At 52.3% G+C, this 23,884-nt stretch overlaps 1 protein-coding gene across 4 annotated transcripts in view; it reads left to right on the top strand.

Moving 5' to 3' along the window:
* Window positions 1–23,884, top strand: part of Bcar1 (BCAR1 scaffold protein, Cas family member) — a 38,775-nt gene that overhangs the window by 715 nt on the left and 14,176 nt on the right. For 3 of the 4 annotated variants that reach the window (XM_076837637.2, XM_076837636.2, XM_076837634.2), the window contains exon 1: window positions 12,546–12,712. The exons of the other annotated variant lie outside the window; for it this stretch is intronic. In XM_076837637.2, the coding sequence (XP_076693752.2) occupies window positions 12,701–12,712 (12 nt within the window). In that variant the 5' untranslated portion in view covers window positions 12,546–12,700. Of the gene's footprint in view, window positions 1–12,545; window positions 12,713–23,884 lie in introns of those variants that run through there. 4 annotated transcript variants of the gene reach the window in all.

Raw genomic sequence — 23,884 nt, 5'->3', positions numbered from 1 at the left:
GGGAAGTTTTGCTCCCTGGCTGAACCTCTAGGCCCCTGAGACCAGCAGCTTCCTCCCTTTAATCTATGAACCTTCTCTGCCTGATACCCCCTTTTCCTGGCCCAACAGGTGGCTTTGGGCAGCCCCCAGACCATGGCTGTATGTTCCGTAGATGGGACAGCATCCCTAGACTTCTGGGTCTCACCTCCTGAGGGTGGCAAGTGATCCTGGCTATCTGGGGTGACCAGGCCTCACATACAGGCCCCAGCCCACTTTACAGATGGACAGACTGAGGTGGGAATCTGCACTCTGCTTCTTGCCAGAGGGGGCACCATTTGCCTGGGAGAGCTGTGGCCTCCAGCCATTGTTTCTCTGCTGAGTCAGGGGCTTTTCCCTCTGACAGGAAGAGGTAATAAGCCAGAGCCCTGCCCAGCCTGGCCTTGTTTCTGGAATTGCTTCTCACCCGGGAGACCCCATCCTTTTGGTGAAGCAGACAGTTGGGGCTTCCTGGCAGGCAAGTGGTCTCTTAATTAACTATTTTAAAGTATGGAGATTATTGGAGGAGAGATGCTGTGTAAATGCAAAGCACTGTTATTATGGAATTAAAGATCCCAGCTCCTGCCCGCCTCCAGAAGCGGTAATGCAGAATTACAGATGAAAAATTAGGGCTTCCAGGCTGAGCTGATGTGAACCCCCCATCCCATCTGTTCTGGTTCAGAGCATAATTACCTCATTTCCAAAAAGAAAAGATAGAAAATGCCTGCCCAGACCCTCTTCTGCTCTGCTTTCCTGCAGAGCTCTGGATCTGCCTGGGCTAGAGCATTAGGGCCCAACTAACTCTGCCTCTGTGAACACTGTTCAGAAAAATAAAGTGGACCCTCACCTCCAGGTCTGCTTAAGGGCCAAGGTCTCTAGGGCAGTGGTAAACGGGAATGCCACTCTGGCCATATGGTAGCCTGGTCAGGCCTTGTTGGGAGACCTACATTTGATTTGGTTGTCCATAATCAGTGCAAAGCTCTGGATGTGGAGTCTGGAATTGCATGCAGCCCACTTGTCTCATGGGACTTTGGGCAGCTGTCCTTAAATCTGCTTTGGGTGTCCCATCTATAACTAGAGAGGGTGGCAGATTGGGTGGGACCTGGACAGATAGGTATAACTGGAGAACTGCAGTTGAGGTCAACTAATCTGCCCCCCATTATGGCCTGCTCCAAGTCACTCCCCACCTTCTTGCTTATAGTCACAGCCCTCATGCATTCTGCAGAGGATGTCTGAGCTGTCAGATCACCTGGTGTCTCCTAGGACTTGGGTAGTGTATAAGAATAGTAGGACTAGAAGTTAATTTTTGGAGCAGAAGATTATTTTCATGTGCTGGGGAGGCCCTATGGAGGCTTCCAGACTAAGCTGCTTGCTCAAGCTCTGCTCTTGGAACCCAGAGTGGTAACTGCCCATGTGGTGCTCAGGGACACGTTTGGGTTTTAAGCATACCCGCTCATTTGGGCAATCTTTTTCTGGATAGGGCTGACGCAGGCACTTTGACCCACAGAAATTACAAGATGCTTCCGAACGGGATGGGAGGTGATGGCAAGGAGAGAAGACATTGGGATGGGCCATTTTGAGCTGGTTATGACTCCCTGGGTTTTTAAGCAGGCCTTGTGCTAAGGATCTCACTTGCTGTTTGACTCCTGTGGAGTCGTAGGCTGGAGAGGGGAAGGTACCACAGTGTCCCTGCCCCCCTGCTAAGTGCTCCTTACTCTGCTGGGAGCCAAAATCAGTGCTTTGGCAGTGCCTGGACATTCTTTTCCAGGTTGTTCTCTAATATATGCTTTCCTCTTGAGCATGGCTGTCCAGTGCCCTGGACAGTGCCTCCCAGTTGGCAATTCACACTTAGAAATGGCCTACCTTTGATGTCCGGCCAGTACTGGGATGGGATCTGTTCAGGAGTGGCAAGATGCTTACTGTGCTGTCACTGTCAGGAAGGAGGCCACCTCTAGCTTGCAGAGAAATGCCCTGAAGTCTCTTTTGCCTTATTTCCTGTGATGAAATAGTGGTGTTCCTCCCACCCCTCGTGCTCCTTTACCAAGGGATGGGTCTTTTCAAGGGATGCATATGCTGACTTGTGTGGAACATGTCCTGTGTGCCAGGCATGGGCTGGGCCTCCCAGGCTCAGGGAGGACCCATGTCTTGCCAGAGTCCTATGGCCAGTGAGAGAGGTGGAATCAGGGCAGGAGCCAACTGGAATCAGTCAGAATCTAAAGCCACAAAGTGACCATCATCCTGCGTGGCCTCTGTAATTGCAGAGGCTACAGCCTGTTGAGATGTTGACAGGCCAAGACTGCTAAGAGCCTAATACTCTGCTTGCGGCCTTCCAGGCATGAGTTTATATAACCCCTTTAGTGCCCCTGGGAAGGAGGCAGCTTGCCTGGTGCTATGTAGCAAGGTTGGTCTAGTCCTGACCAGCCCAGCAGTGGCCAGGGCTTGGTATCTGGTTGAACTGCTGCCAGCGGTACTGGGGTGACCTCTGTGCCTGGCTCTGTACCAGCAGGTGCCGTGTGTGGGAGGGGGGCCAAGGAGCCAGGAGGGTCTGCCCTGGGGCTCACAGCTGGCCTGGGAAGCCAGGCAGTGGCCTGCTGAGGCTGTATAGAAAGGGCTGAAGAGGATAAGGTGGGAAGAAGCAGTGTCCAAGTCCAGAGTCTACAGCTCAGTCCCCAAAGCCCCTTCCATACTCTCTCCTGCCACAGGCTTGGCTCTGCTTGCTCCTCTCTGGAGAAACCAAGACCAGCCCTGTCCTTCTTCCCAGGTTGCTCCTGCTCAGCCATGCATCCACCTCCTGGGAAGCTCTCCTAGCCTTCATTTGTGATTGTGCATTTATTGGTGAGGTCATTCGGTTGCTGTCAGGCTGCTTCACAGGACTGCAGGCTTCATCAGAGCAGGATCCACGCCCACCTGGCTCTTCACTCTCTCCTCAGGACTCCAGCTTGCCCCTGGCCATCTGCTGAGGGTGTGGAACCCCACCAGCATTGTTGTGCAGAGCCTGGTATTTCAGCCTCTGTCCTGGGAGACTTGGGAGCCAAGAGGGATCCCAGAGAGTCTACTTCAGGGTGGGAGGAGTGTTTGGTGGTTAAGGGTGAGAGGACTTTAGAACTTAGGGAGGCCCTAAGCAACTCAGTGAGACCCTATCTCTAAATAAAATTTATTTTTAAAAGGGGGATGGGCTGGGGATGTGGCTCAGTGGTTAAGCACCTCTAGGTTCAATCCCCGTTACACACACACACACACACACACACACACACACACACAAAATGCTGATTCTGTGCCCTAAATGAGAACCTTGATGTGCCTTAGTTCATCCTCTGTGTGATGGGGATGTTGATGGCACTGAGCCTTCAGGGTCTGGGGAGAACTTGGTGAGGGATGCACAATGCTGTTAGTAAGAATCTGCGGAGATTGTTATCCTTTCCTGCTGGGGCTTCTGACTCCTGTACAACAGGGTGGGGAAGGTTCCCAGGCAGTCTGCCTCATGCCTCTGTCATTCTCTGTGGCTTGCCCAGGGCCACCTCCAGTGGCCCTTCTTTTGAGGTGGCTGTAGTTCCAAGGCCTTAGTGGTGGAATGACCTTGGCTTCTTCCCTGCTCTGGCTCAGCCAGCAAGAACCCCCCTCCATATTCCCCCTCCCCGCCAATCACAGGGCCTCACACATGCTAAGCAAGCTTCTATCACCCAGCCACATTCCCCGCCCTAGGCACCCCCCCCCCAAAGCCTTGAGTGGGAGGTTGTTGTCATCACTTTGCCTACAGAGTAACAGAGTGCCATCTGGTAGGGCCACTAGCTGGCCCACTGCATCCCAGGCCAGGTCGATACTCTGTTCCCTGAGTAGAGCAGAGTGGAAGGTAGTAGAAGCCACTGGGGTGGTACAGATCTGTCCATATGGTCTATAGCAGCCTGGCAAGGCACAGGGCAGGCAGGGCACCACCTCATCCTATGGATCAGGTACTTGAAGGAGTAGGCTCAAGGCTGTGACTGAGCACCTGCTGTAGGGGTGGGATGACCCTTGCACCTCCCACTTCCCTCCCTGGGTGTGAAGTTATTCTCTCTGTGGTTCTCTGTGCCCCTGCTGCCCCCTCAGGCTCATCTTCAGCTCCCAGCTCTGGACTTGACTGCGGAACAGCTGTTGCTTGCTTTCACTGCATCCTGGCCAAACCCCTTTGTTTCTTTGTCTTCCTCTTATTCACCCTTTGCTGTGGCATTGTCTCCCTCCCTCCAAGAAACTCAGCTGGGGTGGGTTAGGGACCTCAGTAAAGGTGCTGGAGGGTGCCTGCTCTGGCAGGAGAGAGGGTCACAAGTTGCAGCTCTAAAATTAATCTCCTTTCTAGGAGGGATTAGAGGCTAAGGGGGCTTTTCAGTAATTTTAATTTATTACTTAAACTCTGCCAAATTCCAAGAAAGATTTGAAGCAGATTATAGTGGAAGACACAAATAGTCTGGACTATTTGTGTAATGTATTGGGAAAGAGGAAAGATTATTCCAGAAAGTCCAGGCTAATTAGGCATAAAAATTTAATTTTAAGCTCCCTGAAAGCCAGGGAAAAAAGAGTTTAGGATTGCAATACCTATTTTTTTTTTAAATTCTGAAATTGTATATAATGCCATGCATTTTTCTTCTGTGATTTTTTTTTTTTTTAAACCAGCTGAGACTCTTACTGAGGTATGTTAAATGTATAACTGGATGAATTTTGACTAATGTAGACTCTTCTATGTAACCATTAGTGAAATCAAGATAATTAATGTCTCCATCACTTCAGAAAGTTCTTAAAAGCTCCTTTGCAGTCAAGTGTCCCTACCTCATTTGGCAGCCACCATTCTAATTGCTATCACTGCCTTAAATTTGTCTGTTCCCCCACTCTATCCCCAGGATTGAACCCAGGGGTGCTCCACCATTGAGCTACATCTCAGCCCTTTTTTTTAAAAAAAAAAATATTTTTTAGTTATACATGGACACAATATCTTTATTTTGTTTATTCATTTTTATGTGGTGCTGAGGATTGAACCCAGTGCCTCACATGTGAGAGGCAAGCGCTCTGCCACTGAGCCACAACCCCAGCCCATCTTGGCCCTTTGGTTTTTTTCTTTCAAGACAGGGTCTTGCTAAGTTGCAGAGGCTGGCTTCACATGTACTGTCCTCCTGCCTCAGCCTTCCAAGTTGCTGGGATTACAGGTGTGCCTGGCAGATTTGCCTATTTTTGAACTCTACATAAGTAGGAACATGTAGTAGGTACTCTTTTGGATCTGGCTTCTTTTTTCAGCCTGTTGGTTTTGAGATTTTCATCCATGTGGTGGTATTGATAGTTTGCTCTGTTTTGTTGCTGAGAGGTGTTTCCTTTATGAATATGTCACAGTGCATTGATCTACTCCCTTGCTGATGGATTGCTGTCGCTATCTTTTGTGTACTGTGTATCTTTAAGTACCAGAACACTGTCAGAGGTTGGTTTAATATCTTGTTTCAGTGTTTTATAAAACCTGATATCCAATCATACAGCCTTGGGGCATGCCTTGAGAGTTATCTGGGCTCCCAAATCCTGAATCTTCCAAAGTAACATGATTGCTTAGAAAGGGGTGTAACCAGTTCACAGCCCTCTCCAGTTGTCTCCGCTCCTCAGTTACCTGGCAGGTTAACCTTAGCCATTTGAGGCATCTGCATTTTTTCCAGCCTACCCCCCTCCCCCAGGTCCTGGCTGTGAGAACTTCAAAGAGATCAGGAGGTGGGAGAGAATGCAGCCTGTCCTGAGAGCTGTCTCCCATCCTCTCTCCTTAGTCTCTACTGGCCTACCGAGATGCCCTACTAGTCAGATACTCTAGGGTGCCCCTGCTTCAACCATGGGAGCCCCAAGCCCAGCAGAAGAAGCCAAGCCTGGGGAGGGAGTGTTGAGAGCCGTTCTTTGGTCGCCTAAAGTGTCTCTTCACACTGAAGGAAGGAGTGGGCTCGCCTGTGCTATTTTTTTTACCAGTCTTTACTGTTACTTTTTTTTTTTTCTGCATAATGAGCCTTAGCAAAAGATTCACACATCTGCTCAAATGCCACCTCCTCAGAGAGGCCCCCCAGGTACCTTGTGTAAAACAACCCCTCCCCCTCAGTCTGCTGCTGTCTGCTTTGTTCTCCCACAGAGTCCTTGTTACCACAGATATGTGTGATTAGCTGTTCATAATGTCCTGCACCCTGGCAGCCCAGGGTGTAAGTTCCCTGAGGACGGGACTATTTGCACAGCAGTATTCTAGTGTGGTGCGTAGGGTGCAGTGGATACTCAGTCTGTAGGTGTGAATGACAGAGATAGACCCCATAAGCAGCATCCTAGAACCTGGTTCTAGGGAGACCATGCCCACCCCCTGTATTGGCTTGTGGATTTGAGGGCAACCAAACTCCAAGGAAGGATTTTGCCCCTGAGCCTCAGATGAGGTTTGCGGGAAGAACAAGGAATCACAGAGCACCTGAGGAGGGAGTTCTTTGCAGGTGGGGAGAGCTGGGAGGTCTTGGGGAATAGACTTAACAGGGTATACTTGTGCATGTAGTATGGTCCAGGGGAGGGATTGTGCCCATCAGGGTGGCACTGGACATGTGACAGTGTGGGGTATTGATGTGCTGCTGGCAGCATGCCTTCCGGGTGTTACCCTCCCGTGTGCAGCCCAGACACGCCACCCTTCTCAGGGTCTGGGATAGCACAACTGCTGTCAGGGATTACATTTAACAGATGTGCAAACTGAGCCTCGGAGAGAGGCAGTGACTAACTGGAGGTCCCACAGCTAGCTGGAATCATTGTCTGCTCCTGTCCTTATAGACTAAAGGTAAGCAAAAGCTTGGGACTGGATCTCCTGGGGCAAATGGAACCTCTCTATAGGCTAGAACAGGCTCAGGTGGGATGACTGCATTACGTCCAAGGAAAGAAAGCATTGCTTTCCTAGTGGCTGCTGTAGCTCTGCCTTCTGTATGTCCACTCTTACCTGTATTCCCATTCCAGAGGCCCCAGGTCCCCTCCTATGAACCTGCTGGTCCCTTGCCCTACTAACCCCAGCCCAATGGCAGGGAACACAGTTCTGCCCCTCTGTGGGTATTTGTGGGTATGGGCACTGGAGTTTGTTGGAAGCAGCCTGGGGTGGGCAGCAGATGGCTTGTGAAGCCACCCCCCTCTGCCTGATCTGCTGGGGCTGGTTGCCATGGGAAAGGCAAGAGCAGATGGCCAGGCTGGGGAGGCCTCTTGACCACACCCTGTCCCTGCCCACCCAGCCTGTCAAACAGAGGAGAAAGGCAGCTACCAGCAGCTGAGCTTTCTCTGAAGACAGGGACCTGCCCCACCCCATGCCCCTCCTTCTGCCTTGTTTCTCTCTTCCCCAAGGCCGTTTTGTCTGCCAGCTTTTACTCTGCAGGCAGTGTTGAGGGGCTGCCTCTGCCATGGAGCAAGGCTGCAGGGGCCAGATCTCAGTCAGCAGGGAGGGTAGTACATAGGTCCCGGCCTCCTCATTCCACACACATGTGCGGGCAGCTGTGGCAGCACCCTGCTGGAGGGGAGAGGGAAGTGGGAGATGGGCAAGGAAGGTGCAGAAGAGAAAGGGAAACAGCCAGGCACAGTGGTGCACACCTGTAATCTCAGTGACTCAGGAGGCTGGGGCAGGAGGATCACAAGTATGTGGCCAGTCTAGGCAACTTAGTGAGACCCTGACTCAAAATAAAAAGGGCTGAGGATGTAGCTCAGTGGTAGAGCACCCCTGGGTTTAATCCCTAGTACAGAGAGGTGGGGGGAGGGAAGGGGGACAGAAAGGGGGGACACAGACCACCATAGTGATCACCCCGGGTGGGGCGCAGAGCTTCTGAGCATTGCCTGGCTGCCATACTGGCCCCCAAAGCTTGGGCCCCCTAGGCACAGCACCCACCCTGAGGCAGACACCTCCCTGTGGGTGCCTCTGCTACTTTTTAATTTTCACATTAGAAAAACAATGAAAATAACTGGGAGAGTTGTGCTGCCCCTTCTGGGAAGCACCTGAAGGGAGAAGCTGGAGCTGCATGGTCTGTGGGAGGCACTGGGTGTACTGGGATCCTTGAAGAGCAGAGGGTGGAAAGCTGTTTATGACTGACAGCTCTGACACCACCCTGAAAGTGCGTACTCTGCTCTGTCTGGGTCACTAGGGGTGCCTTTCTGTGGGACACCCCTGGGCTGCTGGGCAGGGGGGCCACGGGTATGAGCTCTGGTGTTCTTGGCCATGTGAGCTGGCTAAGGCACTGCCCTTTGAGCCTCTGGGTAGTGGTAGTTTTCATCCTGGTCCCCAGGGTAGCAGCTCTTGTGCCACCTCACCTCTTCTCCTGTGCCATCTCACCTCTTCTCTGTGCCATCTGTAAGAGTCCCTGTACCCTCTCCCAGGTTTGAACTTGCCACTCCGAGTGGCCAGCCCAGGGGAAGGCACTCAGCCTCCAGCCTTGGGAAACCTTTTCCTGCTGCTGTTCCCAGAGCTGGCCATCCGCTGACCGGCCAGCTCACCTCCTGCTTCTGGGAAGACCAAGGCTTCAGAAAGGGAAGGGGCTATACACCATCATATTGTGCATGTCATTTTAGGCCTGATCTCACATGTTGGAAGCATTTTCCTGCATTATTTTGGTCTTTGAAAGTGGCCCACTGTACAGCAGCATGATCTTCCTCGGGGAGTTTGTCTAGCCATCCCCTGGAGCTGGGCATTTATACTGTGCCCCTCCCATCCTGATGGTATAAATGGTTCAGTGGACATTGTTGGGCATCAAGCAAGAGTGCAGTGGGTCTGTACTGAAGGCAAGATCTGAGAGCCCAGAGCATGAACCCTGCCTGGGGCTCTTCTCCCTACTTGGGATCTAGCTTGAGCAGCAGCAGCTCCCTTCCCAGTGAACCCTTTAATGACAGTGAGAACCAGGGTCCTCATGTGCTGGGCCCACCGTGTTCCCTGCACAGATGATGATTTCAGGCCCCAGGGGTTGGTGATATCTCCCCTTCAGGAGAGTGTTGGCACTGGTGCCAGGCCATGCTCCTACCACTGCCCTCCCTCCTCCAACATCATATCCCATCTCCTCAGCTGGGCCTCTCTCCTTTCTGCCAGTCCCACTGCCCAGGTACCTGTGTGTGCCTGCACACATACACTGGGCATGACTTGACTATCCTCCTGTTCAGGAGACTGAATTACTCACCTGCACCAGTCTTTCCACTAGGGCCAACTCTGAGGTCCCGTCCAATCAACAGATATTTAATGTGCCCTCTTTGCCAATGGGCTAAACTTCAGTGGGGGTAGGGGAGGTGTTGGCCCCCAGTGCAGAATGCAGTTTTGTTTGGGGATGGTGCTTAGGTGCTTAGGTCTCGGCTGCCTGTCCTTTGGGAGACTCAATGTGACTGGAGTCTGGTTCAAGCCTGGAGTGCTACTGTCCCTAGGCTTCCTTCCTGCTGCAGGGTAGTCAGGGTGTGCTGAAATCTAGCAGCGCCCCCCATACCCCTTCCTGGCTGCCTGCTCTCTCCCTTCTATGCCTGGGAATGTGTGGTATGAGGCCAGGGCCAGTACATGGAGTCTCACCCCTGTCACCTATAAAATGGGGCCAGTGGTAAAGCCCTTTATGGGGGATTGTTGTGGGCATTTGGCATAGGGCCAGTACAAAGGCTGTGCTGGGTGCCTGGGGTGCATCCCTGTAGTGCTCCTTGGCAGCTTGGGAGGCCAGACTGGGGTGGGGTGAGGTTCTGTTTCCCATATACCATGCACCTCAGCCAGAGCCTGTTCCCCCTCTTACCACTCGCCTTGGAAGGGGCATCTCTCCTTATAACCCGCCTTCCCCACCTCCCCAAACAGTGGGACAAGGATCCTGGGGCCCTCTTCCAAAGCGGAAATACCATTCTAGGAGGCACAGGCTGGGAGGGGGGAGTTTAAGTAGAAAAGGAGCAAATTTTTGAAATGCCTTTGCCTGAGCCCAGTTCCCCTCCCCCTGCCTGCCCGCCCACACCAGCAGCCCCACCCCCAGTGCCCCTTTAATCCAGCTCCAGAGAGGGGAGGGTCTCCCATTCCCAAGGTCCCACCTCCTTTCTGTATCTCCCTTCCTTGACAAGCTAGCCCTTTGAGGGTCAGGCTTTTAGTATACCTGCCCATTCCCGCAGAGACCTTCAACCAGGAGGCCTACCAGCAGGATGCCACTTGGCAGTGAGGCCTGGTCCTGCCCCTGCCCTCAGAAATAGAGATCCTGGGGACAAGCTGAAGACTGCCTTCAGCCTCCAACACTTCTTTCTGGTCCAGCTGGTTTAGACCACTCCCTGAGAGTCTGACCCACTCACTTCAGGCTAAGGAGTTGGTAGCTGCACAAGGATAGGGTGTAGGAGGGCCAGAGGCACGGGTGCCTGGGGTCCATCAGGAGGGGTGCCCTAGGCTGTGCTCTTGAGTGCTGGCTCCTCTTCTGTGGGGAAATGAACTATATTGGCGCGGCAGGGGGCAGTCTTGGGGAGGGCAGAGTGTTGGCTGGTTATCCCCTTTTTCTCCAGAACTCCGGGTCACTGCTCCTTATGCTGTAAGTTCTGGCCAGTGGGTTCCAAGCCAGAAAGCTCAGGGAGGTGCAGATGCCCCACTTTTCAGGAGAGGTGAGACCCGGGAACCTGTTTGAATCAGCTCTTCAGAGGACTTGTGAGAAGCCTGACTGTACAATACTTTACCATTTTATAGATGAGAAAGGAACCCAAAATGCAGAGGGCTTGCCTAAATTGCAAATCTGGGTAGGGACTATGCGCTGAGCTCTGGGTGCCAAGTGCCTGTCAGATGGAGGGGCTTGTGTGCATATCACAGGCCATGCCAGGGATTCTCTGCTGGGTGAAACAAGTCTACCCTAATGCTTCCAGGAGGTTCTAGATAGTGAGCACTTGCTCGCTGACTGTGAGGGTTCTGGCTGCTCTGGAACAGTTTCCATCCTAGACCTCCTTGCAGAGCATTGTGCATCGCTGGACTCTGGCATCCTGCTTTGCTGTGTGGGGTGGCAGTCACTGACCTGCAGCCTACCAAGGGGGCACTTAGGAGAGCCAAGACTTACTCAGGTGTTGCTGGGGTGGTTTTACTTCTTCATGTCCACACAGACACACACACACACACACACACACACACACACACACGAGTTGGAGCAGGTTTCAGGGGAGTCCTGGGCACAGATTTTATCCATGGCCAGGACTGACTCAAGAATGGAGGGGACAGGTCTCCTAGGGCAGACGTGAGAGCAGAGTAAGAGAATGCTGCTTCAGGGAGGCAGGGATCAGATCAGGCCTCTGGTTCCTGAGTTCCTTGTTGCTATGGCCAGGAGCACATAGGTTGGGGGGTGGGTAGGACAGGATGACCTTGGCCCTGCTCCCTTTGGGCTTTTGGGGGCCAGCCTGAGTCCCCAGAAGGTCGAGGAATGCGGGGGGAGGGGCAGTGCTGCCTATAAAAAAAAGTCAGGTCAGGCCAGAGCTCCAATCTCCTTCCTTTGAGTCTTCATTTCCTGGGGTCCTCACACAGTCAAACTGTCCAAGGTCGTGTTGTAGTTATTGTTATTTTTCTGCAGGCTGGGGCATGCTCCCTCCCCATAACATCTAGATTCAGATCTGAGACGGATTATCTGATAGACACATGTGGAAATGTCCAGGGTTTGGTGGGTGGGAAAGACAAAAGTTGAGGCCGGTGCCTGGAGGGAGGGAAGAGGGGACTGTGGCCCACCTATTATTGCTCTGGAGAAGGCAATCCTGACAGTCTTCCAGGAAGTGGAGGCTGTTTGAGTAGACAGACTTTCAAGAAAGGCATTTTCTGGGAGACCTGTATTTGGAGGGAAAGGAATATCCCTTGCAGTAGGTTTTGTTTTCTGTTTTGGTGTGTGTGTGTGTGTGTACACCAGGGATAGAACCACTGAGCCCCATTCCAGCCCTATTTTGTATTTTATTTAGAGACAGGGTCTCACTGAGTTGCTTAGTGCTTCTCTGTTGCTGAGGCTGGCTTTGAACTTGCGATCCTCCTTCCTCAATTTCCTGAGCCGCTGAGTGCAAGTTGTTTTTTTTTTTTTTTAATATTTTTTTTTAATTGTTGTTGGACACAGTATCTTTATTTTATTTATTTTTATGAGGTGCTGAGGATCGAACCCAGGGCCTCACACATGCTAGGCGAGCCGGCTTTATTGCTGAGCCCCAACCCCAGCTCGGGGTTTTGTTATTTTTTTAAATATAAATTTTTAGTATAATTTTTTAATATAAATTTATTCACTTATTATATGCAGGGCTGAGACTCGAACCTAGTGCCTTACACATGGTAGGCAAGCGCTCTAGAGCTGAGCCAGGACCCCAGCCCTTGCAGTAGGTTTTGAAGCCGGACACCGGACTGGGGCCTTGAGCCGAAGGGGGCTGTCCCACTGGGCAGGCTCGGGTTCGCGCGCTCCCGCGCCCCCCTCCCCTGCGCGCCTGAGCCCCCCGGGCAGGCGGCTCATTTGCATGGGAGCCTCAGCCGCCAATGGGCGCGCGAGGCCAGGCATGCCGGGAGCCGGGCTGGGCCGGCCTGGCCGCGGTGGCGGGCGGAGCTAGGTGGGACCGGCTCCGGGCGACGAAGGCTGTGGTTGAGGCTACCGGACCAGGAGCCGGGCCGGGGCGGCTGCGGCTCTCTCAGAACCCCGAGTACGAGGCCCGGGTGGCTCGGTGTGCGCTCTCTAGGGGAGCCGAGGCCTCCGGCCGGCGGGACACCATGAACTACCTGGTAAGTGCGGCAGACGCGGCCCGAGGTCTGCTCCCGGCCGTGGGGCGGGGTCCGCGCGCTCAGATGGGCTTTGCGAACCGGCTTCCTAGCGGCTGCCCTGCTCGCACCCGGGAGGGAAGGGGTTAAGCTAGTGGCATTTCCTGCCGGACCTGCGGGTCCTGGGAGCCGCTGGCCGCTGGATACTCAGCGCTTCCCGACCAGGGCCCGCGGTCCCGCACCTATTCCTGCTCTGGCCGGGTGCTGGGAGGCAGGCACTGCGGAGGAGCCCAGAGCCAGTGGGCCTCGGGGGCAGTTGGAAGGGCTGGGCGCAGGGGCCGCCGGCCCGCAGGAAAGTTCCTGGATCCGGGAAAGTTGCTGGCGGACAGCCCGCTCTCCCTCTGCCGGTGGCTGCCTGCTGTGTGACCTTGGGCCTCTGCGCCCAGCCTCTGAGCCCTTTCCGCGACCGTGAGGAGGGGTCGAGAAGTTGCACTTCCAGGCGGGGTGGCGGTTCGTACGTACGTCGGTCTTTTGGTCGCTCGGAGGGTAGGGATTGAGGGCCGGACGAGCAAGTGCGTGGCGTCGTCGGGAGGTCGGCGCGGCCGGAGCTCCAGCCGGGGCCGGTTAATGATTCACCCCAGCCCGCCGGCGCCGGATTCCGGGAACCGGGCGGTGCGCCGGGGCCTTTATCCGCCGGCTTTGCCAGAAGGTTTGGGGAGCCGGATCTCCAGCGGAGAGAGTCCAGGGCCGCACCTCGGGGATTCATGGCAGGGGCTAGTGCAGGCTGCGAAACGTAGACGTGGGGGCTCTGGGGTCCACGCTGGGGAATCCCTTGGCTCGACAGCCTACAGAGCTAGGGTGTCCCTTTAGCTTACGCAGCCCCAGAGTCCCAGCGTCCGCGGGGAGGGGGAGCCCGGGTAGGGGCGGGGCTCCCTGCTACTTGCTGCGTTGAAGGGTCGGGGAAGCCGGGATTTGCTGAGTAGCACACACCGGCAGGGAGCGGACCACCTAGGGTCTGGAGTGGGGGAGTTTGGGGATTGCGAATTCCAGACTGGGGGCAGCAGCTCTCTTTTCCATCCACAAGGCTCCCATATAGGTGTTAAGAGCATTTGGTTTCCATTCTCTGCACCTCTGCGGTGGGCACTTCTGGGGGTTTGCTGTGGCTTTGGTCACCTTCACGGAAAGACCATGCATCTTTTCCTTGCGGATTTCAGCCGGTGAGGAGGTTTCCTACAGTCCTGGGCTGGAGGACACACCCTCGTTTCCCCAGGTGGAGAGTTGGCTGTTGTGGGCAGAGAGATGGCAGGACACAAGTGCAGGTGTGAGTGCTTGGAGGATCCGGGCCGAGGCGCAGGTGGAATCTGTAGGGAAGGGAGCCCTTGGGGAGGAACTGCTGGCACACCCTCCTGGCATTAGCAACCACCTCCCTCTTGCTCTGGGCATAGAAGGAGCCCAGTGGGAGCAGGGTGGAGTCAGGGCAGGGCAGCCCCAGGTTTTGCCAGGAAAAATCACTTTTAGTTAGGGAGAGGAGGACTGGAGCCTCTGGCCATTACTGGTTCTGCTGAGCAGGAGGGTGAGCACTATGGGCTGGTATCATCTTTGTAGGGATAGCCAATAAAATGAAGTAAGGGCAGTGGTACTCGGGCCTCTTGTCTCCCTGGGAAAGGTCCCCAGACAGCTGCTCTCACCTCCCCCTCTGGATGGTGCAGAGGGGGGAGACTGAGGCACAGAGAAAGACATTCAGAATCTAGTTTCCATGTGCTGCATCCTGTGTGCCTCCACTCCCTGTACCAGGATGGGGGAAGCTCTAGTCCTTGAGGCAGGTGATACTGGGGCTGTCAACTTGGTGAGGTCCCTCTGGCTGCAAGTCTATGCCATTGTGGCCCTCTTCTGGTAGCATCCATTGTTTTCTTTACCCTTGGCCTGGACAGTTCCCTCCCCTGCCCTCCAGGAGGTGTCCTAGAATAGGAGAGGCAGTATTAGAGTCAGACTTGAAGTGTGGGGAGCAGGATTGGGGGGTGGGGATTGTTCTCCAGCAAAGACACTTGACAATTCTCTCTTCTTCATGGTCCATAGTGCCCAGATAAGGGTCTGCAGGGTGGTCTCACTCCAAGGGGGTGGAACTCTGCTCTCCATCTGGCTCTTTCTGGTCCCTTGAAGAGTGGGGAGAGACCCTGGCTCCACCTGTCTTACTGCTTCTATGTGAGGAATGGAGCAAAGGATGGGTTCTGAGGTGGGAGCAGTTCCCAGGCCTAGGCTCAGAGCCCCAACCCCACATGCATTCCATAAATCAGGGATTTGGTATGTTTTTTAAGCTGTAGAATCATACTTTTTAAAAAATATATATTTATTTTTTCATTTTTTAGTTGTGGATGGGTAATGCCTTTATTTATCTTTATGTGGGGCTGAGGCTCGAACCCAGTGCCTCACATACACCAGGCAAGTGCTCTACCACTGAGCCAGAACCCCAGCCCTAGAACCCTCCTTTTTGTGACCTCTTCCTCTGTCTATGTTCAGGCAGATGGTGCTATGTTAGGGACTTCTAAAAGCTGTCATTTAGGCCTGTAGGTGTCTAGTATAGGACACCTGAGTATCTGTCGCTCCACATCAAAGTGCCTGACTGTGCTGGGACACGACGAGGGCCATAGTGCCCAGATAAGGGTCTGCAGGGTGAGCTCCATGGGGCTTTAGATGTAAAAGATGGAGAAACCAAGGTCTTGTACAGAGTAAAGTTCTTGCTGTCCCTTCTACGTATGGCCCCAGACCCCTCCATAATGATAAATCTGGGGTTGAGGATTCACCCCTATTCTGGGCCTAGTGCTGTGCCTGAAGTAAAGGGTCTCATCATAAACGTGAACTCCAGCCACAATCTCACAAGTCCTTCATCAGGGCCCAGGAAAGGACAGTAGTGGATAGCCCCCACCCTCCAGGATGTGTTAGGGGCTGCAGATGCTGCAGAAGGGCCCTCTTCTTGTCCCCTCTCCTCTGTCAGCTTCCCAAGGACAGTGCCTGTGGCTTCTTGGCAGGAGTTGGGGCAGGGACATGCTTCTCGCCTTGCATACAAAATTTTTCATGGTTGCCGCTCAGCCAAGGCCAGCCTGTGCTTATAAAGGGGAGCCCCTGGCATGCCCACCCCACAAGAACCCTCATCGTTCCCTCTTTCTACAGATCTTTCCTCTGGTTCCTGAGTGTCAGGCACAAGGCTGAGGACCCCCACACTACCTCTTTTGCCCTTAGGCCTCACACACTCTTTTTTTTTTTTTTTTTTTTTTATATCTTTATTTTATCTTTATGTGGTGTTGAGGATTGAACTCAGTGCCTTGCACATGCCAGGCGAGTGTGCTACTACTTGAGCCACATCCCCAGCCCCCTCACACACTCTTGAGGCAGGCACGGCTAAAGCCTTGGCTCCTCTTGAAATAGCACCTGAATGTGAGACTTGCACACAAGTCACGGGGTTCTCCACACTCTTGCTCCCTGACAGGCGAGCACCAAGGACTTTAGCTTAGACCCTGGCTAATCAGATTGTCCATGGGAATGTTAGGGGAGGACACTGCTAAGGCTGGCAGGTCCCAGAGTTTCACCCTGCACATCCAGGCAGGGAAAGGAAGAGGCACTTTCCCTAGGAACTGCCTTGGAGCCTGGACAGTGTGAGGTGGGGTGATCAGGATCCAGTCCAGTGGCTGTGACTGCTTGCCTCCCATTGGATCCCCAGTGCTACTGTCAGTCATTTGTGTGCCTGTCGTGCCTATGTCTAATGGCCACTGGAGGTTCTTTGGGACAAACAAGCAAGATACACCAGAAATAAAAATTGTGGCCTTCCGTATTTGCAGTGAGTCTGGGTATGAAGGGAACCAGTGTTAATTGAGTGCCTTGCTGTATGTGATGCTCTGTGCTTGAGGTGGTGGTGGGGTGAATAAGTGCATGTGGTGGGGACTAAACAGGTAAGAAAGGCTTCTAAAATTTCCATTCCTGGATTCCACGAACCTAAGCCCACCCTAGGAATCCCTAGTCATACGACTGACTATACCCAGCAATGAGGGAGCTCCATTTTATCTCTCAGCCCCAAATCTGCTTCTGCTGCTTCCCATCTGTGACCCAGGCAATTCAGGTACCTGTTCTGAGCCTCAGTTTCCCCACCCATAAGATAGGGATGATCCTAATGTTTCCTAGGGTCACTTTGAGGGTTAAATGAGACAATCACTGAGAAAGAGAGAGCTCCATCTCTGGCCTTGGGTAAATATATCATCTTTTTGTTTCCATCAGGACCCATCAGTTGTGTGGCCCTTTTCTTATCTGTTCCTTCTGGCTCCCGCCCTGGGCTGGCTTGTGGATGCTGAGAACATATTTGCTGGTTCAGGTCAGATGTGGAGAGCTGCAGTCCTCTGATGTTGCAGTGTCCTTCACAGGCGGCCTAGGTTGGGCCTGCTGGAGGGCTCCTTGGAGGAGAAACCTTATGTTGTCTTCTCCCTTCAGCACTCCCAACCTCCAGCTTGCCCCTCCCCGAGAGCTGGAGTTTAGAAATACCCACAGCACTTCCAGGGCTCCTCCAGGCGGTTGGCAGAGTCCAGGAGACTGAGTATCTGTCGCTCCACATCAGAGTGCCTGACGGTGCTGGGACACGAAGAGGGCCATTCTCAGAGTCAGGCTGGCCCACGGGGCAGCCCTGTCAGCTTCCACATGCAGGATGTTGTTTGGAGTGGGCCCTGCTGAGGAGTGTTGGCATTGGGCTGGGGTTTTTCCTTGGCCCCATCCACTCTGCAGGCACTTGGTATGGCACATCCTATGCCAGACCCTGTGTGTGTGCACCCAAGATTCCACTGAAGAAGTGTCCTTCACAGGTGTACCAGGGTCAGGGGTCGTGAGTTGGACAGCGACAACACGTTTGTCTTTCCCTCACCTCAGTACTTTGAGGTGAGGGAAAGGGGGTTGGGTGCTCCGCGAGAGTCATGGGAGCCTTCCTGGAGGAGGGTGATGTGTAAGTGTCCCTGAGGAGTGGTAGGATGCAGAGGGAGGAATGCAATGGCCAGAGGTGGGCAAGTCAGGTAGCAGCCTGGCACAGATGGCTGACAGCATCTGCCTGGACTAGCACTTGTGCTCTGGCTCTGCTCCCTTCTAAGACCCCAGTTGTGCTGCTTGAGAGAATGGAGTGGAAGCACCTGATTGGCCCAGCATGAGTCATACGACTGACTATACCCAGCAGTGAGGGAGCCTGGGAAAGTGGGCTTGGGAGGCTGACTCCTCTGATTTGGGTCATGACACACATTCCCTGTAATCTTCCACAAACAGGGTCCCAGGAGAGAAAACGGAGGTGGGGAGCACATCCAGAGCAGGAATGCAATGGTGGTGTGCACTTTGCCCCATCCAGGCTTACTGGCCATAGCACTGTTTGGATGACATTTATTGCGCCATCCATTCCTTATCCCATGGGATCCTGCTATATGATCAGCCCCTGTCTACCTGTCATCCCAGGACCACAGCATGTCTCCCTCCATCCTCACCCCTGCTTCAGCACCTTGCCTCATGCCTGTCCTCTGCCCCTGTGCTTTTCTGTGGTGAGTCACCAGTAGTATCTCTTCCTCAGGAAAGTGTGTGTTGTGTACTAGGGTGAGAACCTAGGCTTCAAGTGTGCCAGGCAAGTGGTCTACCACTGAGTTACTCCTCTCAGCTATGGCAAATTATTTGATATCTTTCTGTCCCATTATAATGTAAGCCCTGTGCTGATAGAGGCTTGTTGAGTTACACTGTCTCTGGGAGCTTGGGTAAGAGGCGGAGCCAGGTGAATCTTTTGTTAAACAAAAGAATAATCCTGGGGAATAGGGGTGCTCAGTGGTAGAGTGCTTACCTAGCATGTGTGAGGTCCTGGGTTCTATCAACAGAAAAGAACAATCCAGTGAAGCCAGGGCTGTCATCTTAGAAGAAGATCTGGTGATCAAGGGCAAGGGACATTCCCAAGGTCACACAACAGTGGGGGTAGGGGAGGCAGAAAGGCCAAAAGGGCGGGGGCTTGGCCAAGTGGAGCAGTTGATAGGTTGAGCATCAGCAGTGCCCATGACCCAGGCAAGACTGGGAAAAAGCTGCATGGGGAGCTCTGGGTTGGAGAATGCCAGCTGACGCAGGCAAAGGAGCTCCCTGTGCCAGGCACCCTGTGCCACATTCCCAGCCTGCGAGGTGCTTCCAAGCCTGGCTCCAGCTGCCCCACACTACACAGCTGCAGTGGACTTGGCCTGTTCAGTGACTCCTGCTGAGAAGGGGTTCTGGCAGCCCTGGGAGGCCAGAGGCATCAGCAGCTCACCTGGGCCAAACCAGTTCTCTCCCCTCCCTTGTCCTCACTGGACTCTGCCCTTGGTACTCCCTGTCTTTGCTCCTTCCCAGCCTGCCTGGTGGGGCCTCTCTGTCAGACTTCCCTGGATGCCCTCCTAAGAGGTGAGGGACCTCCAAGGGGCAGTCCCCTCTGTCTGCACCCCCACCCCAACCCCTGACTTGGCTGGAGGGGAATTTTCCTGTGACTCACCCTGCTGGCACTTCCTGTGGTCACCAGGGCAGGGGCTGGGGGACCTGGCCAGGCGGCTCTATGTTCTGGGGTCACTGGGGGAGGGTGTCCCTGGTGTCCCGCCCCCTGACGGGATGTGATTCCTGGAGGCAGGCTGTAGACCATATTTGGCAAATTTGCTTCTTACTGGCAGCCTGGGGATGGGGGCAAGGAGCCCTGGTGGACTGGGGGGCAGATCTTTCCCCTGCCTGCTCCTCCTGGGGCCTTGGTCTGTTACAGCTGCCTTTGTCTCATCCTGCCTCAGAGCCTAGGAGGTTATCCACTCTTTTCTTTTTCAGGATATGTATATTTTTTCAACCCCAAGTGAAGAACTACTTACTAAACAAAAAATTTAAAAATTCTGCAAAACAATAAGAGAAAGTACTCCCTCATCGTCTGAAACATTACCAGTGGCATTCTGACAGTCTCCCCATTTAAAAACTTTGAAGAATGTTTTATTGAGGCATAATTTATGCTTCAGTGCATTTTCAATTCCCTTCTAATGGTGGCATGGACAGGATTTCCTTAACTTGCGCAGTTCCCGGGCTCTGCCTTTGTAATGCTCACCTTGGAACTGAGGTGAGTGCTCTGGGCTCTGTCCTCTCTAGGCTGCCTACTGGGTCTGGCTTCTCCCTTGGGCCTTGCTTCTCTTGCCTCCTAATTCTCTGACCTTTGGCCCTTTCTTGGGTTGGAGGCCTTTAGCTGCCTTGGAGAAGTGAGTTGAGGCAAGAGAGTGATGTATCCAGGAAGGCCTGTTGCTGGGGTCTGGAGCATCCACTGCCTGCCAGGGCATCTCCCCAGGTGGTGTTGTCCTCTTCCTTGTGGTGATCCTCTTCCATCTGCTCAGTATGGTGGACCAGAAGACCAGGGAACTCAGAGGAGCACTTGCTATCCTCCGTTGATGGTCTGGGGGGAGGAGGGGACCTCCTTTCCCCAGACTTGCTGCTCTGCTGTAGGGGAGGGAGCCCCACTGCCACTTCCTGCTCCCTGGCCCTTCCTGCCACCTAGAATTCCAGCTCATCTTTTATTCCTTGGAGGTAGAGTCTGCAGGTCAATGGGGAAGGACACACAGCAAGTGAGTGGCCAGAGCTTGGTCCCATTTCCTTGGCAAGTTTAGACCTGGCTGTGCATCTTTAGATCAGAGTGGAGACCAGGCTGTGGGGACGGCACTAAAGCCCAGAGCGAATCATCTGGCCTCCCTCAGTACCCAGCCCTGCCTGGTGGGGTCTCTCTGCCAGCTCTCATGGGGCTGACCTCCTAGGGACCAGGCTTCCCCTTTTGTGAGCCCTGGGGCCCCTGCTGAGCACACAGTTCTCTGGTATCTGAGGAGGCCATAGAAGCCCAGCTTCATCTCATCCAGGTACTTCCTGTCCTCTGTGCTGTCTCTGGGTCCAGGGTGAGCCTGGCAGCTGGGCTAGGAAGGCTGTGGCAGGAGCACATGAGTGGGCATGGAGGAGCACATGAGTGGGCATGGAGGACCACAGAGCCTCCCCATCAGGCTCTTGTGCCCCCAGTGCCTCCCTGCTCCCTGGTTGCCTGCACTGTGGTCCTCCTGCGTCTAACCACATGGCCTGTCCAAGTCCCACACAGGCCACGTGGAGCACATGTCCCTGCTCCAGGAGGATCTGCCAGCTGTAACAGGACCCTAGCAGGTCCCACTTTTGGGGTGGTGGTGAGAATCAACAAGAGGTTCACTACAGCGGGGTGTTGCTGCTCTTCTTTGGCACTCTTGTCCATACAAGGCCCTTTCTTTGTCTTATTTTCACATAACATGTTTGTTCCTCATGCTTTTCTCATTCCCCTCCGTCTCCCAGAAGCACCCACATTAGCTAATGAAATATTCTGGGATCTGTCCCCAGATAATTTGTCTTTGAAATATATAGAATGTTGTTTCATAGATGTTCATAGCATTTATAGGAAGGGCTCTGGACCATCAATTTTCTGTTTCTTAAGCCAAGAACAAGATTTAGGTGGCCTTGTGCAGTGATGGGCAAGCACCTGGGTGCTGGGTGCTTCAGAGGTCAGTGGGGTCAGTGAGCTCCTTTTAGCACCATCCCTGGGGTGCCACTTCTCCAAATGGTAGAACACCAGGTAGACTACACAGTTGGATTTCAGATGGGACCTAATTTGTACCTCTTTGTGCTGAAACTCTTAAGCATCCTTCAGTAGGCCTTGGCCATTCAATTTCCCCTTGGGGAACTCGTGATGTTTGTGGCATTTTCTGTGGGTGTTCTTGTCTTTTCCTTGTTGATTATAGGATCTCCTTCAAATTTGTGATTAATCGCTTTTATTCACTGTACAGTCAGACCTTTTACATTTAGGTTTTTCCTCTCTCTCACTTTTTTCCCCCCAATACTAAGGATTGAATCCAGAGGCATTTTACCACTGAGCTACATTCCCAATCCTTATTTAGACAGGGTCTCACTAAGTTGCCAATGTTCTCATCTTGCTGCGAATATAAGCATGTACCATAACACCCCCTACAAATATAAACGTGTGCCAGAACACTACACTTAGGTGTTTGTTTGTTATATATTTAGGTTTTTAATCACCTTTATCTGTAATATGGGGTAATGTCCATGTTGAGCATTCACATAGTGACCGAGTTTCCTGCTGTCACCTGCAATGCCTTTCCCTCATTGCTTTGTGATCCCTGTTCCTACCTCCAGGCCCACTTGGAGTTGGGCATGTTGGAAAGGGGATGCTCCCATACCCTTCATTTTCAAAAGAATTTACCTTATTCATAAACCCCAATTTCCTCCATTTCATCCTAGATTTTTTTCCCCTTTTGGTCAAATTTCTTAAAAACACAAAGTTAGGCATGATGGCACATTCCTATAATCCCACCTACTTGGGAAGCTGAAGTGGAAGGATGGCAAGTTAGGGAGACCCTGTCTCAAAATAAAATAAAAAGGCTGGGAATGTAGCTCAGTAGTAGAGCGCTTGCCTAGAAAGTGGGAGGCCCTGGGTTCAATACGCAGTACCATAACAAACCAATAAGAAAAACCCTGTTGTCATTTTTATCATAATCATAGTAAATTTGCTCTTTCCCTCCTTAGCCTGGGAACATCCCCCAGTGGATACTGGGAACTTCAGGTGGCATGAACCCTGTATATACTATGTTTTTTCCTATATATACAATACAAAGCTTAACATAAGTTAGGCAAGTAAGACATTAGCAATAATAACAACATAGAGCAATTATAAAAATATAATAAAAGTTGCTGGGTACAGTTGTACATGCCTATATGTAATCCCAGTGGCTTGGGAGGCTGAGCCAGGAGGATTGCAAGTTCAAAGCCAGCCTCAGCAAAGTGAGACCCTCAAAGCAACTCAGTAAGACCCTGTCTCTAAATAAAATTCAAAATAGGCCTGGGGATATGGCTCAGTGGTCAAGTACCCCTGAGTTCAATCCCCAGTAACCCGCCCCCCCAACCCCCGCAAAAAAAAAATTATGTGACTGTGGTTTCACTTTCTCTCAAAATATCTTATTGTACTTTCACCTTTTTACTTAAATGAAGCCTCTTTTTTTTTTTTTTTTTTTTTTTTTGACATATCTAAATTGCCAGCATGGCTATTCTTGAGCTTTGGAGCCATTGTTAATAAAAATAAGTGTTATCTCCTTGCCATGACAGTGGATCTGATAACCAAGACAGCTGCTAAGTGACCAAGAGCGAATCACACAGGCAGCATGGGGACTTCGTATCCTAAGCAGGATGGAGTGGGATGGTGTGAGATTTCTTCATGCTCCTCAGAACTGTTACGATTTTAAAACTTATGGATTGGGCTGGGGTTGTGGCTCAGCGGTAGAGCGCTCACCTCACACGTGCGGGACCTGGGTTCCATCCTTAGCTCCATAAACAAAAATAAACAAGTGAAATAAAGGTGTTGTGTCCAACTACAACCAAAAAATAAATATTTAAAAAAAAAAAACTTATGGATTGCTTATTTCTGAAATTTTCCTGTTTTTGGACTGTAGTTGACCAGGATAACTGAAACTACAGAAAGCAAAACCAAGGATAAGGTGGGCCGCTGTCCTAAGAAAGCTTGGGCAAGTGAACTTTTTTTTTTAGTTTTCGGTGGACACAACATCTTTATTTTATATTTATGTGGTGCTGAGGATCGAACTCAGCACCCCGCGCATGCCAGGCCACATCCCCAGCCTGCAAGTGAACTTTTTATTGTTGGTCATTCCTCTGTGAACTTGATAGATTTTTTTTTTTTCCTTTACTTCAAGTTTTGTATCGAGTGCTTTGATAGAACTTAAACATTTTCTCCTCTGCAGTCTTTTTTTTTTTTTTTTTTTTTAGAGAGAGTGAGAAAGAGGGAGAGAGAGAATTTTTTAATATTTATTTTTTAGTATTTGTCGGACACAACATCTTTGTATGTGGTGCTGAGGATCGAACCCGGGCCGCACGCATGCCAGGCGAGCACGCTACCGCTTGCTTGAGCCACATCCCCAGCCCCTCCTCTGCAGTCTTGTGCAGTGTTGCTTGATTAGTTCCTGAATAACTTCTAGAGTTGGTTGGGTTTTCTTGGTTTTGCTTTTGTTTTTTGGTACTAGCAATTGAACCTAGCAGCATTCTACCATTGAGCCACCTCCCCAGCCCTTTTTTTGTTTGTTTGTTTAGTTTTAATTGGACACAACACCTTTATTTTATTTT

Source organism: Callospermophilus lateralis, chromosome 18, assembly GCF_048772815.1.
Source record: "Callospermophilus lateralis isolate mCalLat2 chromosome 18, mCalLat2.hap1, whole genome shotgun sequence".
Classification (NCBI taxonomy): Eukaryota; Metazoa; Chordata; class Mammalia; order Rodentia; family Sciuridae; genus Callospermophilus; species Callospermophilus lateralis.
Note: the sequence above shows the minus strand (reverse complement) of the source record. Positions and strands in the feature narration are given on the sequence as shown.